An 18,401-nucleotide genomic window follows, 5' to 3' on the forward strand; every position below is an offset into this window, starting at 1 on the left:
CTTGTGCCTCTAGTGTAAGTGAACACCATTTGTACATTCAGTGCGCCCCTAAGTGAATTGATTGCATATTGACGATGAAGTAAAGAGTGAAGCGACAAGTGAAGTGATTTGTGAGTGTATGAGCTTCGACAAAATTATTTATTTCTTTCATACTGGTTTAACCATTTCGATCAAAGGTATCTACTAGCTGTTGCGAAGGGGATATGTTTCATATTTGAAGCAGTTGTTCTTTAGGGATACAGCAAACGCTTATAAATTTTCATTCGTTTGTACGCTTATGATTTGTGTTTGATTATATTCCTAATTCTAGTCACTTTATCGTGAGTTTTCGGCAGTGTTTACATTTCGCGTATTTCGTTGCGCTGTTGTTTTTGTTTTGGGTACGGTACGAGTGATAGTGGAGAGTGAGATTGGAAGTTTGTTGATGTTACAATTTCTGGTTTAAAAATTAGTTTCAGCCTATTTATTTCATTGTCTGGTAATGTGAAATAACATCAGCTGATTCTAAATCATTAGTGATGAGTGGGAAGTGAGATGTGAAGAATTCTTTCGAACGTCAACGAGTGCAAATTCTTTTGGTGTGTGCAGAGTGATTGGAAAACTGATTATCATTGTTTACTAGAGTTACGTTATAGTGTTTTAAATTAAGTGTGAGTCAAGCTTTTCATTGAACCAGTTGATTCAGAATGTACGGATTATAAGTGTCATAAAGACAGCTCGTGAAATGTGAAGTGAAATGTTGTGTGCGTTGTAGTGCTATTTGTGATATGATCAGCAATAAATAAGTAAAACAAGTTACGTTAATTATGCTTTGTTTTTTACATTAACCACCTCTAGTAAAGTATATGTCGTATATTTCCGAACGCTGTCAATATTTGAAATATTTAAATGTAGCGAAGCAGATTGTTGTTTCCTTGACTAACATTTTAGGAGTTCCAAACAGATGTTACTAATTGCTCGCACGTAGGTGTTTGAAACATAATAAATGTGTATCATTCACACATTTATCTCAACGTTATTTTCTTAACGTTTCATTTCTCCATTGCAAAAGTTTTCGTTTCTACTCCGACATTGAGGTGTATTTCTGCTTTCCGAATACAGATATGTATAATACTGACGTTGCTAATTATGTTTTTCCATACTAATCACGCATACACTAATGGAAACAAATATCGGAAGTGCAAACAATATCTAATGTATATGATCAATGAATACACGGCCGTTTGTACAACAATAACTGCATCTCAAACATACAAATGCTTCTGTATTACTCATAAATCTACCCTTTCCCAATGGTATTGCATAATTTTTGTGTACAGCAATCAAAAAATATGTCTGCAATGCGATATCGCATCGAATTATCCGCTATGAAGTAAAAATTTCAATGCATTTTGCTGAATCAATTGCTTTTGTTTGAAAGTTTTACGAATTTTCCGCGCCGCGGAGGAGTCAGATGCAGTGTTGTCAAGCGTAGCCTAGCGGGTTGAACCCAAATCGCTACCGAGTATCGGCTGCCGAGCTGGTTAGTAGCATACTAAGTTAGTAGCTCGTAGTAGCTCACGCAATAGAATCCATGAATACCATATCTTAGTAGGCGACTAAAAGGTCTTAGTAGCCGACTAAGTTAGTCGCCCTACTAGCGTGTTTTAGCGGAAATCTATGAATACGGCCGTTATTGTCTAAATCGAATGATTATTACTCCTGGAGTACATATTTCACGCTTTTAGAATTTTAAATGACAATATCTATTTTTCGCGATTAAATGAAAAGTGAAAAATTTCAAGCGCGCGAAAACGCGACGCATAAGTATGAATGCCGGGAAATCTCTCCGTACGTCGTATTTCTGGTTCCCCCTCCCGCCCGGTGAGGTGACCTTGAGGCAAGGCTTAGCGCAGATACATCACAGGCTGGTAGCGGGTAGCTGAGTACCCTGCTGGCTGGTAGCGCTTGGCTTAAATAAGGATTATTAATACCTTATCAAACGAGGAAAACTTTCCGACCTTAGCCAGTTTTAATAAGTGATTATTAAGACATGTTTCCCTGAGATCTGCGCCTCATGCATGCATTGGTAACCTCAGACGATGTATAACTCCTATCTTCTTCTATAGAAACTAGGTCCCTGTGACGTCACGTGGAGTGGCATCGCATGGGCGCCAATCTGGTCCTTTTCAAATGAGGATAAAAATGGACCCTTGCAATTCGTTTAAACCAGCATTTCTAAAATGAAATAATTTGTATATTATGAATACACTAATGGTGGGTAACGAATCGCAATTATTGCCTTTTGTTTTCTTTGATGAAGGAAACTACCCTATTGTCTTCAACAGTGATGTCTTTAAATACAAATCTTTGACGTGGAATATGTTTTTGATGCATTTCTGTTGTTCTTGACGTCTTGTTTACATGTACTCAAAGATGAACTCTGGGAGAGATGGCGTAAATCTCATATGTTGGCAACATTCTGAGAAGGGAAAGTGTGAAATCCTCAATCTGATCTTGGAAGAGAGAGTTGAAGGAAAGGGAAAATGTCCATGGGTACAAAACATCATAGATGTGACAGCAGTTAGAGATTCTTGGGACCAATTTCAATGGTCAAGAGAGTGATGCCTGAACAGCCAATGCACTGAATTGTGCACAGCATGACAAAGAAGAGAAAGAAGACTATAAGAAATTCTTTCAGCTCCACATCAATAGTCTGGTGGATGAAACCTATTAATTAAGCATTTTTTTAAACTATCAAATATCATCACTAAGTAAAGTAAAAAGTTAACACAGCAAACACGCTTTTTGAGCTCTAAATTTAAGTGAAAAAGCTCTTCGCCAAAGAAATATTACAGAAAAAATGTCAAACAATTACTACAATGCATTCTCAAAAAGGCAATTTTTGGCCTTATGCTCAAATTGCAATTAACTAAATTTATTTTAAAATTTCAAGACCATTCCGTTTCCCACACTATAGAATTACTCACAAATCAAAATAATATTGAAGATTCGCAGTGTAAATTTTATTCAAAACACCTTCCTCAAAATCCATTAAAAAATGCAGCATATTGTATGGCAATCCACGATTGTGAATACTGTTACATACGATAATGATCAAGAGAGTAATGCCTGAACATCCAATGCACTGAATACTGTACAGCACAACAAAGAAGATAAAAAAAGAACCTAAGAAATTCTGACAGCTCCACATCAATAGCCTGGCGGATGACAAATTTAGGAGATTTTTTAAATTTACATCTCATCACTCAGTTAAGTAAAAAGTAAATAAAGCTATCATGCTTTTTGAGCTCTGGATTTAGGTGAAAAAGTTCTTTGCCAAAGACATCTGCATAAAGTTGACAGTATACCAGAAAACAATTCTAAAACCACTAATTCAATCCATTCTGTCCTCAAAAAATAATTTCTGACTACATACACAAAATACATTACACAAAATTTACTCACAAAGTGGAACACCAGTCATTCAATCATTCCCTGTCCAGAGAATTTCTTACAGAAAATTTTTCTGAGAAAGTTAACATCCAACAAAATTACTTATCTGAAAAATATTTAAGTTAAAAAAGAGAACTCAAAACTTACTTTAATTATCCCAGTGCAAACTTTACACAAAAGACCTTACTGAGGCAGAAAAGTATGAAATCCTCAGTCTGATCTTGGAAGATAGACTTGAAGAAAAGCGCGCACGAGGAGAAGAAAATGTCCATGGACACAAAATGTCCCACGCATCCCAACAGGTCGGAAGACCCTACCGGGCGCGATTCACCCTTCAAATGGTAAATTGCACTGGAGTACTGAAATTTCGAGATAAGGGTAGTTTTCTTCATCAAAGAAAACGAAAGGCATTGATTGCGATTCATTACCCACCATGAGTGTATTCATAATATAAAAATTATTTGGTTTTAGAAATCCCAGTTTAGATGAATGTAAATGGTCAATTTTAACCTCAATTGAAAAAATCCAGATTGGCACCCATGCGATGCCACTCCACGTGACGTCACAGGGACCTAGATGCTATACGAGCAGATAGGAGTTTTACATTGTCTGAGATTACCAATGCATGCAAAAGGCACAGAGCTCAGAGAAACATCTCTTAATAATCACCTATTAAAATTGCCTATGGTCGGAAAGTTTCCTTCGTTTCATAGGGTATTAAGAATCCTTATTTAAGCCAAGCGCTACCAGCCGGCAGGGTACTCTACCCAAGAGCCATGCTCGGCAGCAAGCAGCCTGCATCGTAGTGGCGTTCATAGCCTCACACATCAGCAGCCAGACTTCACATGGGCTTTTCCCAGCATTCATACTTTGCCATTGCTTTATCGTGCTCGGAGATTTTCAATTTTCATTAAATCACAAAAAATAGATGCCATTTAAAAATGTAAAAGCATGAAATTTGTACTCCAGGAGCAATAATATTTCCATTTAAGGATTTAAAAAAATAGGAAACCACCCTATCAGATATACTAGGGACCAATATCAACAGGCAAGAGAGCAATCACTGAGCAACTAATGCAATGAATAGTTTACGGCATTAAACAGAAGATAAACAAGAACCTTAGTAATCCTGATACCTCCACATCAATAGTATGAAATGTATTTGGTCTTTGGACACAGATTAAAATGAACGTAGGATGTAATAGTGTACCATGGATCATGCAGTTTTTTAAATTAAAACTCCCTCTGCTCGAATAGTTCAGATAGCACAAAATTAGCAGTACGTGGGGGAGTACATTCACATGACTGCTTATGTGTTTCCTATAATAAGAGCCAGTAGCTTACACTATAGTGAGATAATGCATGCTCCAATATTGTTTAATCATGAGTATAAGCTTATATCTCCTCTAAATTGTGTAATATCACTGTGCCTTGAAAAAGAGCCATTTTTTCCCGTGACCATGAATGAGTATTTTTTTTTACTAAAAGGAACGTCAGACTCAAGATTTTTTTTTCATAAGGATCTTTGCTCATACATTAGTGATTACTTTAAACTGAACCATGAGTCTGTATTCGCATGGCCTTTCCCTGTGGATGCTGAGAATGAAAATTGGTACAAGCGAGATTTTTTTGTAAATTTTATTTTTTTGCAGCTGAATTACTTCATGCAGTAAATATTTAATGATAATCGTGGGATCATAATGGACCACTTAGCTTTAGGAAAAAAAATCATGCCTTTCCATCCCACAGGAATGGAGTTATGGATGAAAATAAATATCACCATGTGTTGCACGTTGCGGCACTTTAGGGGTCACGCCCAAATTTCAATTACTCATATTTCATCAACAATTGACAATTAGGGGCTAAAATTGTACACAATTTCTCATTATACCAGAATGTATGACCGTGATAAGTTTCATGAAAATCCGAGTCGGTGGGTGTCATGGCCTAGTTGATTTGAATTGGAATGACCCATATACGTTTTTAAATTCTTAATCTAATCACTCATTAAAATAAAAAGTAAATACAGCTAACATGCATTCTGAGCTGAAAGAAAATATTTTCCCCAAGGCCGTACTCTTTGCCAGGCCAAAAGGTGGGGATGGGGAATTTGGAATGATGACAAAAGAAAAGGACAAAAAAGTAAAACTTGGAAAATCACGTTCACACTCATGCACCATGCGGATTTGCTCCGAAGAACACATTTCAGCGTAGGTCTCAATCTCAAACCCACACACTCTGGTTTTCAAGCTTCCGCCTACGCCAGCGACCCACTCAAACTAAAGAAAAATACAAAAATATAAAACTAGGACAATCACGCTCATACTCATGAACCAAAATTATTAACTTATTTTTAATTAATTCATTTTCTTTCAACTGTTAAACAGCCGTAGATCATTCAATTATCTGTATGCATATTGAGCTCTAAATTTAGGTGAAAAAGTTCTTAACCGAAAACATAAAGTTGAAAATATAACGGACAAAAATCTAAAACAACTAATTCACTGCACTCTGTGCTCAAAAGGCAACTTCTGGCCACATACTCAAAAATCATTACACAAGAGTTATTTACAAAATGCAACACTAATCCATTCCCCATACCATAGAATCTCTTACAAAAACTTATGTGAATAAGTAAATACCTTACAGAATCACTTATCTGAAAATAATGTGTTCAAAAACTAGTAAAAAACATACCTCAAAATTGATTATAATAATCAAAATGCACAGAGCTAAAGTTCACACAAAAAACTTTGTTCTACCACTCCAAAAATATTAAAAATGCAATACAGTTTATCATAGGCCTAGCCACGAATGTGAAGATTGTTACATACATGTAGGATAATCATCTAAATTAATTAAAAATGGTTTTTCACCACACAAGCCATGTTTAAATCAAATAAACAGTTCAGTTATTTTCTTATTGTTTTCAATTTTACGTCTTTTTTAAAAAACGTGTTTAAGGACATTTTTTGCAACAATCATTTTCAAAGCTTAAACGCAATTTTCAACACTAGGCAACTTTTGCATTCATTGTACTTCTCATCTTTTCGCATAATAAGCCTTGAATATGGAAAAAAGTGTCTGAGCCGTAGGCAGGTATGTATTTATAAATAACGCAAACCTCAAGAATTCAAATTAAAACATAAACAAGAGTTCAATGAAAACATGATACTTTTTTCGAGCATTAGAGCTTAAGCTTGGCCATCGATAAAGAAACTAATCTACAGCGCTATCACAGTTCATGTATAGCAGGAAATATTAAGAGATTTGTTTGATCATTTGACGGTTACCCAGCATTTTATAAAGGATTGTGTCATAGCACAGAACGTCTTCACTTAACACCACTCCAACACATCTCTCTCTCTTAACATCTCCAAGGTAACAAGCACTTTGCACGGAGTCAAAGTCCTTTAAAATTCCCTAATATTATAACTTAACAAAAGTATTTGCTCTAATTACTTTCTTATCTCCAATCGAATGTGCGTATTTATTTTCTTGAATTATGGCATCGTGTAAAAAATCGATTTAAATTTTGAGTAAATCCTATCAAATTTCTACTATAGTTGAGTCCGAATCTACGTTGATTTGTCACTGCTGTCGAAACATACCATGCACCAGTCTTCAAATACGAATAAAAGAAAGTACTCACCCTAAAGAAATTACTCCCAGACAGCTTTCTGAGTTTAGCGTCCGATTCTAAACAAATGTTTTTGAAAACACTGAATTCCGTGAGCTTTTTCAAACACAGTGGACAAAGGGTGGTAGGCAGGCCATCTCCCAATCCAACCTAAGAGAGCAATCAACAACTATACATTAAAAGAGTGCAACATTATGCTCATGACATTGAATAGAGAAAGTTATATGAAAACTAAACATCGAAAAGATGCAGGTAATGTGCCACTTACTTCTAAACCAAGTAAACCATGCAGGGCATCCTTCACCGTTATTCTGCAAGCTACGTTTGAAGTGAATATGTTGTAATAACAATCATTATTCTTCATGCATAGTCTGCACAGGGTATTCTCGGAATTTCTTTCCGATGAAACCGAGAAAATACCGGCGGTACGATTCATGTTTTGATTTCAACCACTCAATTAATCTTTGAATAAATTAAATCGTCAATGAAACCACCAACACAGACTGACTGAGATCTCCAAATTCGTCGGGGAAACTAAATTCATTACAATGATGAATGAATTCGTTATTTATAATGCTCACGGTGAAAGATAAGTTTAAATTATAAAACTTAAAAGACTAACAATCGTCTCAAAGAAAAAATACACCGCAGCAAATTGGATAGAGACCTAACGAGAATTGTCATAAGCAATGAAATGATCAATGTTAATATAAGATTATGCAAGCAAAGATTGGTTTACATTAACTGTTGGCTAGTTATGATTGTTACCGCTAGAGGCACATACTCATAGCAGGCTTACAATAGGGGCGGGTTCACGACACCTGTAACCCGCGAGGCGGCGCTTGTGCGAGGCAAGCTCCGCCTCTTGGGAAGCTCCGCCTTTTCCCGTATGAAAACCGCCATAACAGTTTTTCGCAACCAATGAGAGAGAGGAGAATTTATAACTGTTTCTGTTTTCTGCGGAATATTGACTTGCAAATATAAGTAGTGGCTTTATTAACATTTAAAAAATAATTTAAGCCTTGGATACATATAATACCCTTTGAAAATCTCGTTCAGGAAATGAGCTGTTTATTGTTGTTGTTGGTTTGGGAAGATTTCAAAATGGCTGTGCACAGGTGGGTAAGGTCATTGTTTCATAGTAATAATAATGATTTCTTGGGATTAAATGCTGAACATGTTACCTATATCCGCTCGCAGTTTGTCCAACGCATGTTGTATGTAATGGGAAGTAATCATTGAAAGGGAAATATGTTTTAAGTTCGTCGTAATTGTGTTAGGTTTCGGCGTTCATTTATTTATTGCGTGTTAAAATCGTTAAAATATATTGCTGCTTTTCTTCTGTTGTCGTGACGATATGGCTTGACTGAATTAACTCGAAGTTTGTCTTTATAAAGTAAGACTCCCTAAATGTCGGTGTTTATTCTTTGATTAGGAAATGTAGTAGGCAACGCCCTTAACCTGTGCTTTCATGGATGATGATGGAATAATCTCAATGTTTCGGCCGCAGATGTGGAAAAATGAGGAAAAACATGGTAATGGTAATTTTCAGGATGGATGGAACAGCTGTGAACTAGTTTATCGTGTGTAAAGTTCTGTGGTGTGACTTCATACTCAATGTTTTTATGTCAGCCTATTACTATATGCTCACTGAAAATTTGAGTGGAGAATCGTAGATGTTCGAAAACTTTATTACTATTCGGAGTGATCCCTTCATGTTTTCATGCAAGCATACAATGATTCGACTGCCCATGCTATATATTTGAATAAAATTACAGTTTCATCGAAAATGGCGAATAATGTGTGGAAGGGAATTTCGACTCGAGGGGCATGTATATTTGTATAGGCAGTCTACTTGAGTAAATTAACAGTTGTTGAAATATGGTAAATTCGTTTCTTCGCATAATTCGACCAGAGAGCCTGCAATTGAGACTTTTTCGTTGCTTGTAAGGTATTGCAATGAAATTATGGGTAGTAAATATGAAAGCATTGCGGACAATAATGCTATCTGTTGTAAATGGTTGCATTAATTGTTATTGTTTAGGTTCTGTCGATGAAGCAATTTTGTGCTCCGTAAAATATGCTCGGATGTTTATTTCCGCACAATTCCTTTAATATAGTTGATTATTCAGCTCGCGTTAAGTTGGTTTCAATTCATTTTTAGCTATTGTTTCATTTAACATTATCTTGAATAATGCTCACATCGCGTTAAAATTAGCCTCAGCCATGAATATTGAGAGAGTGCCCATCGATTCCTGTATTGATGCATAGTAAATTGTTCTCTTTTACATTTATGCAAGAGAAGCCATGTAATTGAAGGTATTTTTTCACCTGAGTTGAAGTCATTTTAAGTTGATAGTTCTTAGGTGAGTCTCCTTGATTGCAACGCATGTAAAAATATACCTGCAATCTTTTTAACGTAATTATCTAGTGATTATCACACCACTTGACTGAATATTGCAACCAATTATTAATATTAGGGTGTTTGCATTTAATGTATGTAATAAACAATAAGTTGTTATAAAGGTTTGCTCGCACACTGAATGAATAATATTTAGCTAAATTTACAATAACATATACTCCATACTTTGTGCTTTTAATATTATTTTTTATAACTATATGCCTGTGGCCCTACCATTTCACGCACTTTGTTTCGTCTAGCACTTAAAACCATATTGTGGATTTTGTCAATCATTTTGTGGGGTAGACACTTTCACAGAGCGTCCGCAGCGTTCATTTTTTATGTATCGCAATGTTTTAACTCATTTACCATATGGTGAATAGTCTCAACCACAGAAGGAGGACTTCCATAATCCTCATTCAAGTTAACTTTTATATCTTTTTGTGTAAACCCTTTCATAAACTTTATCACCACACAAAACGCAATTTTGTTAATTTTTATGAACAATTTTCGTGGAGACTCTAAGGACTTATTAAACAAACCTCATGTAATAGTTCTCTTAAAGTTAGCCATGAATTAAGTATCATTTGGGAGCTAAGTAAGTGATACTTGCACACCTAATCCAAGTTTTGCAGTGGTTTTAGAGAATTTTGGCATTTCTGCATGCATGAAATTTGTTCATCATCCTAGTTAGTCTCATTGAATAGAAAATTTTCTCACGATTCCAAATATATAAGCCAAAACTCTCCTAGTACTCCACAAACGTCAATAAATGCTAATTAAAAATGCTCAAATATCGCTTGAAGTCACATGACCTGAAACACCTCCTGACGTCATCGCACGGTACTCCATTCACTTTGCTAAGAGAGAAGAGTGGTGGAGCCTTGAATGCAAGATATCGAAGTAAAAATCTTCATCGGGCTTTGTAGTAGTTCCTTAAAGGACAAATTGACGTAAGAGGGATTTAAGAAAGCACAATACCTCAGTTTACTTTTGGTCGACTTCCTTATGGCGGCTGATTTTCTGAAAAGCAGTGATTGCTTTGTCAGTATTGCGATGCGGGAGTAAAATAAAGCTGGAAAATAATCATGCAATTAATGAAAATTATTTTACGAACTTTTTAAATATATATTTATTGTCCATATAGATTTAATATATCCATTGTTAGCTGAAAATCTATCTTATGTATTTACTTAGTTACCTACTGTGCGGAACTTAGATAGTCTTCCCTAATCAGCTGGAGTTGAGATCCTAATGATCGTGAAAAGGTAAAATAAAGTATTTTATGGACACATAAATAAGTTTCAAATACTATTTACTCTGTACTCAAGTTCTAGGTTTTGATAAGAAACCCACTGCAGTAACGAGACGAAATTTTAGATTTTGCGTTGACATGCAGCGAACTTTATGGGCAGCACAGCAGCAAATACTTAATATACCTTACCAAAAGCCACATATTTCTCGTATATTCCTTATTTTACCCGTGGTTTAATAATAATTAGTATTTATTCTCATGAATAGCCACCTTCCTTTATATATATAATCCTACAATCGGTGGACTATTAGGTACATTTCTGGGGTTGTTTACGAGGTGAAATGAGTGATACATCCTAAATTTAGTGGCCATCCGAGAAATACTGGCGATTTGATAAAAACCTATGGTAACCCTGGTTCAAGAGTGCACTTACGTTGAGAAACATCCCGTTGATAATGTAAATAAAGTATTTAACTCCATTCCATAGGTCATCAACCACTTTCTTCTCTTATTTTTGTACTTTGGGGCACAAGCAAAAATCTTCTCCCGTGAGAAAATAGAGGTACTTGAGTGGTGGGACACTAAACACGATATACATGGATTTCACACGTTTGTCTATTGAATATCCATGCTGCAATACACTAATTCCACTAACCAAATGATGTGGGTGTCCAACATAGATCACAATCTGCATTCAACTTATTTTCATTTAATCTTTCCAAATCTCCCCAAACAATCCCCTTTATTTGTTTCAACAAAGCCTTGGCAACCTAAAGTATTCAGTCTGCATTTTGACGTTAAAACAGCAATTGCTATCGCCAAATTTGCATTTGAGCCCTCATAGATCGATTTTCTAACCACTTCCTCAGTCTGTCATCAGTGGATACCGTGCCGTGATGTCACTCTCCGATAACGTCATGTTTTCAAGCAGCCGATGAAGGTCTATTTTTAAAGACTCATAACTCAGCTAAAAAGTATTATTCATCCGCAAAATTTTCGGCGAGTACATTTGAGGCAAGGAGCTTATAATTAAGTTATTTTAAAAAATTGTGCGTGTTCCCCATTGTGGTTTCATTTCATAGATGACTTTTATAGAAGCTGCAAATCACATTCTCATTCATCTCGAGTCAAATAAATATTTTTATTAAGTTCCATATCCTATATATACTAATATCATTTTTCTTCAAAACTTTCATTCTGAACTGTATTTATTTACGCCTCTAAGGGGGGGGGGGCACCAGCCCCTCCTGCCCACCACATGCCCGTGCTCAAGAGATTTTTACAAGAGGGAAAGTTTCTTGGCAAACAACTTTCCCTTGGCCAACGAGCAGGCGTGGCCTCAGGCAGTTGCTCTCAGACTTCCGTCGAGTTAACATCGTGAATCTGCTGGTGGAGCAGTGTTGTCAAATCTCTCATTATATCTGTAACTATGCCTTCAACAATGGTGCCTCATTCAGCGTGGTACCTGACAGTGTCATGGGCTTCTGAGATTATCCTTAATACCTTCCATAGAGTAGTTATATTGTGTCGGTGCCGCTGTTTTCATTGACAAATTGGGGCGGTTATATATATTTGTTAATGTTAAGTTTGCTCTCTTTATTGGTACTGCCCCTACCCCATTAGCGAAGCCTTCTGATTATGTTTGGGCTCTTACAAAAGCTCACTCACAAACATTAACACATTCAGCGAGGAGCACGTGAACTGAAGTGCTCAGCCAGTCAGGCCGGTAGCCCTTTCTCCACCACTGTACGTGAGTAATATCCACTTCTGAGCCTTCCTATTGTGTGCATGGCCTTCAGCAAGATTCCCTCTTTTGACCAGTGTGTGCAGTTTGTAAATAGCAGGATTTGAATGGAAGATATGGTGCAAAAACCTCTCTTTTTCTCTTTCTCATTTAATCGGCCGATTCTGACGACTTTCATGAAAATCAGACCCGCAGCGAATGTGTTAAGTGAATAGATTGTAGTAGATTCAAATGATGGATACCACGCCTTCACAGTCCTAAGAACTCCAAGAAAATCCTCACGACTTACAACAACTGCCAATCATGGGCATACTCAGCGAGGGGCAGGAGGGGCAGCTGCCCACTTGAAGCAAAAATTGCAAATGTCTTTAGGAAAAATAATATTTTTTCAATCAAATAATTTTAAAAACTAATAAAAAGCTGTTATATGTAGTTTCCTTAAAATGTTGATTTCATTCACATTTCCCATGTTTAAATCTTATCTACAACTTGAGCAACGAAGGCTTGCCCCTGATTTTCATCCTGGGTACGCCCCTGCTGCCAATAAGTTTATTCATTTTTCTCACAATTTGTGGATTGTGGACTTGGGCTTAATAATAATCCTATTAAATAAATAAAGGTAATAATTAACCTATGGGCGGGTCCAATGCATCTGACAGGCTCAGCGCAAGTGTTTTTTCACTTCTCCGTGCTAATAGGTGGCTTAGACCCTTTCTACTCAGAGTAGCTGTTTGTTTTGACACGCTAAATGCAGCCTTTTACTTTTCGCATTTCTGCCAATAGGTCAGTGGCAGCTTGCTGGATTGGTCCGGGGCCAGATGACGGTGTGTATAGGGGTATATGCAAAGTAAATAAGGAATTATTTATGCGTTAGTCTACACTAGCAATTGTGCTTCAAAGTTTAAAGTTGTACTACTGAGTCGTACTAATAGTTAATTATGTCATTTTACATCTGTGCCTGTTAGGCACATTTTGCCTAAAATCAGCAACTCCAATATTGTGTCTGGTGAGAGGTTAAAGAATTAGATTGTGGGCAACTCCGGAATGTTAATATTCTTACTAATCCCGGGATACTTAAACTGCCAGATATTCAATCTGGTGGTCCCAGGGGTTCTTCAGGAGTCACAAAAAATCCTTTAGAGAATTCGATTGGATCTTAGAAAATCCCATGGGTTTTTATGGCATCTATAAAAAGAGAATGTTTCATTGATTTCATGACCACCGGTACTTTTTACAATAATATCAATCAAATAAGCAGGTGAAGCAATTTTTACTGATGAAGCAAGGGAAAGTAAAACATGCACTTAAATAAAAGGAAAGATTAAAACATGAAATTTATTTTTTAGGAAGCAAATGCATATGATTTATTATACAAAAAAAGATTGTAAATTCTTGGACCAAATTTGGCCACAAAGTATCACAAGTATCATATAAATGAATATCAGTTTGAAAGATGTGTACAGGTTAAACCTGCAAAATTGAAGTACCCATTTCTAATTCAAGAATACGCATGGTGTGTAATTCATTTCACTGCTTAATTTTTTATCTCCACGTACGGCTAAAAGTTCAATGATTTTATAAATTAAAGCCTTGCACTTGTCCATACTTCTCCATGCAATACTATCAAATGAGTGGTAAGAATTTTCTTTCTTCCGTTTTACTCATTTTAGAGGTTATATGACCCAATATTTCTGTGTTAATGTTTGTGTAGATTTTATCCACTTCACTCCAAATTTTTGTGTATTTAATCTAGCAATTAACTTTACCTAACTCTTTTAAGAAAAAAAATCACTTGCACCCCTTAGCTTCCAACCCACTCAAATGCAATAATCCATTCCATTTCTGAAATCTGCCCTTTCCACATGGTGTAGGTATATAGGACCAACCAAGCATACTCAACAAACTAACGGGTAAAACATGAGCCATTTACAAAATTCAATTGCTTTTCTCAAGCCATCGCACAATATACTAAGTGGTAACCAGGTAAGTTGACTTGGTGGCAAAATTTCAAGCAAAGTCCTATCTGTTTCTTAGCATTTGCCACCAATAACCCCTCTTTTTCAATATTTGAAGAATCAAACCATAAACACAAATAGGGTGGTTTCCTATTATTTTTTTATTGCCTAAATCGATAGATTATTACTCCTGGAGTACGTATTTCACGCTTTTAGATTTTTAAATGACGATATCTATTTTTCGCGATTAAATGAAAAGTGAAAATTTTCAAGCGCGCGAAAACGCGACGCGAAAGTAGGAATGATGGGGAAAAAGTCCGTGTGACACATTTCTGGTTCCCCCTCCCGCCTTGTGAGGTGACCTTGGAGAGGCTCTGAGCGTTGATACGACGCAGGATGCTAACGGGTAGCTGAGTGCCATGCTATTTGGTAGCGCTTGGCTTAAAAAAGGTTTATTAATACCTTATCAAACGAAGAAAACTTTCCGACCTTAGCCAGTTTTAATAGGTTATTATTAAGACATGTTGCCAAGGGGGGGGGGCCCAAACCGGGGATCTTGCCTCAGTAAGTTTTATTAGTAGTGAATTTTAAGATATTTAAGCATTTTAGAAGAGTCATATGATCAACATTAGAACCCTGATCACTTGAATCTTGATATCTGGACATTCCGGGGAAAATTGACAAGCCTGACACATATTTTCCTCCCATCTGTAACGAATTTTTGGGGGGGCTCGGGCCCCCTCAGGCCCCATGGAGTCGGCACCACTGCTTTTGTGGCCTGCTGCCTTATTTTCAAATTATTTCTTAGGTTAGGCAACAGTTCCTCGATCAAGTAGGTTTCGGGAAATCCTTCTCCATTTTGCCCACAGCAAAAATAAGCATATTGGCCATTCCACCTGGAAATGTTTTGCAGATAAGCCTGAGGATTCCCAGTACATGGTGAAGCAATAAATTTGCTCAATATGTATCGCCTCTTTTTTCTCTGAGTGTATCCAGGAGACACTATTAGCAAATATGAATTGCTAACTGCACAAGTAGTATCATGCCCAAGTTGAAAAAAAGTTGATAGGTGCAAGAGTTATTAATACATACAATTTCTCAATGCCCATTCATTTAAAAAGAAAATATTTTTCAAAATGTATGTGTGGTGTATATGGATTAACTTAGTTTTTGTCTCTCCTGTAAAATAGTACCCAATACTTTTTGGAAGTTCATGTGTTCATATTTGGTTTGCAAAGCCTCAACAAATGGCTTTGAAATTGTATTCATGTTTGGTTTGCATCTTCCAAACCAAAAACCAGCAATAGTAGCATTGCTATTTCTCACCAGTGGCATCAGCTCAGCCACTAAGAAAAACAGAGACGACAACGTCTAATCATACTGACCTCTGGCCTTGTTCCATTCTTTGCTTAGCTTACCTTCAGGAATATCGTAATTCAAATCCGAACTACTGCAACTTGGGAAATATCTGTACATTGCACGTCAATCTGAGAAATGCTCAACCAAATCACCCTACGAATTCTCTACAAATAACACATGATAATGAATAAAATCTTCTCGGGTTAAGCACCGGGTCAGGCTTTTTGAGGCCAACGTTTCAATGAGTACCTCACTCATCGTCTTCAGGGCTGAGACTGAATGCCGAGCTTGGTCTACGCCGGATATTTATAGCGAGCTAGCCAACGGACGGCTGAGGCCAATTGTTGACCAGCCTATTCAAATTTAAATTCAAAAAGCCTGACCCGGTGCTTAACTCGAGAAGATTTTATTCATTCGATTCGCCGGGAAAAACTACGATCATTTTTTAACACATGATAATTTTGCGATCAACAAATCCCACATTCTTTACCGGCATTGTTATCATGCCACAAGCCAATTTAAGCTTGAAGCTTTCATTTTTGTAATGAATATGTGAATGCATGGTGTAAATACACCAAGGAATTCATCAATAAACTTATTCAGCTCATTTTATGTTTTTAGAAGACTATTTGGTAGGAGCAACACCTTGTAAATCAACTTTGAAACAGCTGACAAACATTTCTTTGATATCTTGTTTTCTAAGTATAACTTAAATATCTAGAGGACAAATTCATTCATATTCACCCGGCTATTAAAACAGTGGCTCACAGCTATGCACATTTTATCCATTATATAGGGAACGGGGCACGTGACCACGCTTAAATAACTGACAAGATTTTTAATCCGGGTATTATTACGTTCATTTTATTTTGTTGATTACAGAGCCTTATTTTATTGTCTAAAACCAAAAGGTAAAAAATTCGTTCCAATGAGATGGCAATTTAATAAGACTTTAACACTGCCAAAACTGCTGCAATTGAACCTGAACTTCACTGAACCTCAAACAAGTTGGAAAAAAAAGTTAAATACTCATTGTCAGCCTTATGAGACGGAAATAATTTTTAGGTATCACTTGAAAAGAAAGCAATGTACAACTGAGCAAGAGTAAGTAAAAATAATATTACTCCTTTTTCATTTGGTAATTAGGTAAAATAAAAGCAGGCAGCACGGTTGAGTGACTAATTCAGGAGCTGCATCCTTTGCAATCAGTTACAACAAACCCTCTCTGTTGGGTGCAATAGATCTGACAGGCATAGCATGAGTGCTTTTTCATTTCTTTTCACTATTAGGCGGCATAGACCCTTGATGCTCATAGTGGCAGTTTGTTTTGAAACGCTCTATGCAGCCTTCTTGCTTAGTTTGACTTTGGCAGTCCCCACAGGAAGTTGTATAAGTTTGGATCCGAGAAGCTCATTGCACCCGAACTTGTCACAATTTTAAAGGTATGTATTTTTGATTGGCAGAATATTTTTTTTAAGGCATTCCCTGTAAACCATAATGGTTGCCACAACGTTGCAGCAACGTCTCACGGCAACCAACTGGGAGTTCCATGCAACGTTGTGACAACGTCTTATTTACTGCCAAACGTCCTCCGTACCACGTTTTCACAACGTCTTCACAACATCTTTGCAACGTGACACGTAACATGATTGCAACCTGCCTGCAACCTTCTGTAAACCATATAGGTTGCCACAACGTTGCAGCTACGTCTCACGTCAACCAATTTACTGCCAAAATTTAATCCTTACTACATTTTCACAAATCTTCGCCACCAGAAGCGTAACGTGATGCAACCTTTAATAAATAATACTTTAAATTGTGTCGTTTCAAAGGAAATTTTTTTATTATTCCTTATTTACAATTTGTTTTCCTTTCCTCCACCCTCTGATGCCTTGACTCAGCGTGCCTGAACCAGTCAATTGCCTTCTCCTTTATGTGCTTATGGCCATATTCCTTTCATGTGGGCTTGCAACGGAAAGCATCTGAAATTAAATTTTAGTAAGGATTTTAGACACAAGTAGTTTTATTGAACAGTTCCCATTTTGAAATAATTTTATAAGCACAAGATACCAATAATACAGGCACACGTTCTGGTGGCACAGAACTGGATTTTTTTTAGTGTTCATTTTGGAATGGCCGAAAAATGAAAATCTCCGACCAAGGTTATTGGTAAATAGGTGGTATAACATGCCGAAAACACCCTCAGTAATGTTATTCCGACCTCGTCTGCATAACTCTACAGTCTGAAAAATCAGAGGAATTTTTACAACACAAAAAAACTCACAAATAGCTACTTATAAAAGCCCATCAAACAAATGACACTCCAAAGTTTTATTTTACCAGAGCTGCGTGGAATGGCTTTTTGAGGAGTTCCACCTCCAGGGCATCAAATTCTTCCATTGTATCCATGGGGAATTTCCAGGTCAATAATAAGTCGTTGTCACTTTCATCTGGCATCTGGCAGTTCGACTTAGCTCTTTTCAAAGCCCGAATTTCCTTTAAAATTTCCAGCTGCGTCTTCTCAATTCTCTTTAAATACTGAAGAAGGTCTTCAGAAATAACTATGGGACCAGAAGAAGTTTACATTACTAAAAAATATGTATAATGTACTT

At 36.6% G+C, this 18,401-nt stretch overlaps 1 protein-coding gene across 1 annotated transcript in view; it reads right to left on the reverse strand.

The window, feature by feature from the left end:
* Positions 1 to 7,892, reverse strand: part of LOC124172015 (zinc finger protein 665-like) — a 62,117-nt gene extending 54,225 nt beyond the window's left edge. Inside the window, exons 1-2 of the mRNA XM_046551415.1 lie at positions 7,344 to 7,892; positions 7,088 to 7,225 (exon numbers count right to left, since the gene is read on the reverse strand). Coding sequence (XP_046407371.1) covers positions 7,088 to 7,225; positions 7,344 to 7,511 — 306 coding nt within the window. The 5' untranslated portion in view covers positions 7,512 to 7,892. The remainder of the gene's footprint in view (positions 1 to 7,087; positions 7,226 to 7,343) is intronic.
* Positions 7,893 to 18,401: the final 10,509 nt, after the last annotated feature.

Source organism: Ischnura elegans (genome assembly GCF_921293095.1).
Source record: "Ischnura elegans chromosome 13 unlocalized genomic scaffold, ioIscEleg1.1 SUPER_13_unloc_1, whole genome shotgun sequence".
NCBI lineage: Eukaryota > Metazoa > Arthropoda > Insecta > Odonata > Coenagrionidae > Ischnura > Ischnura elegans.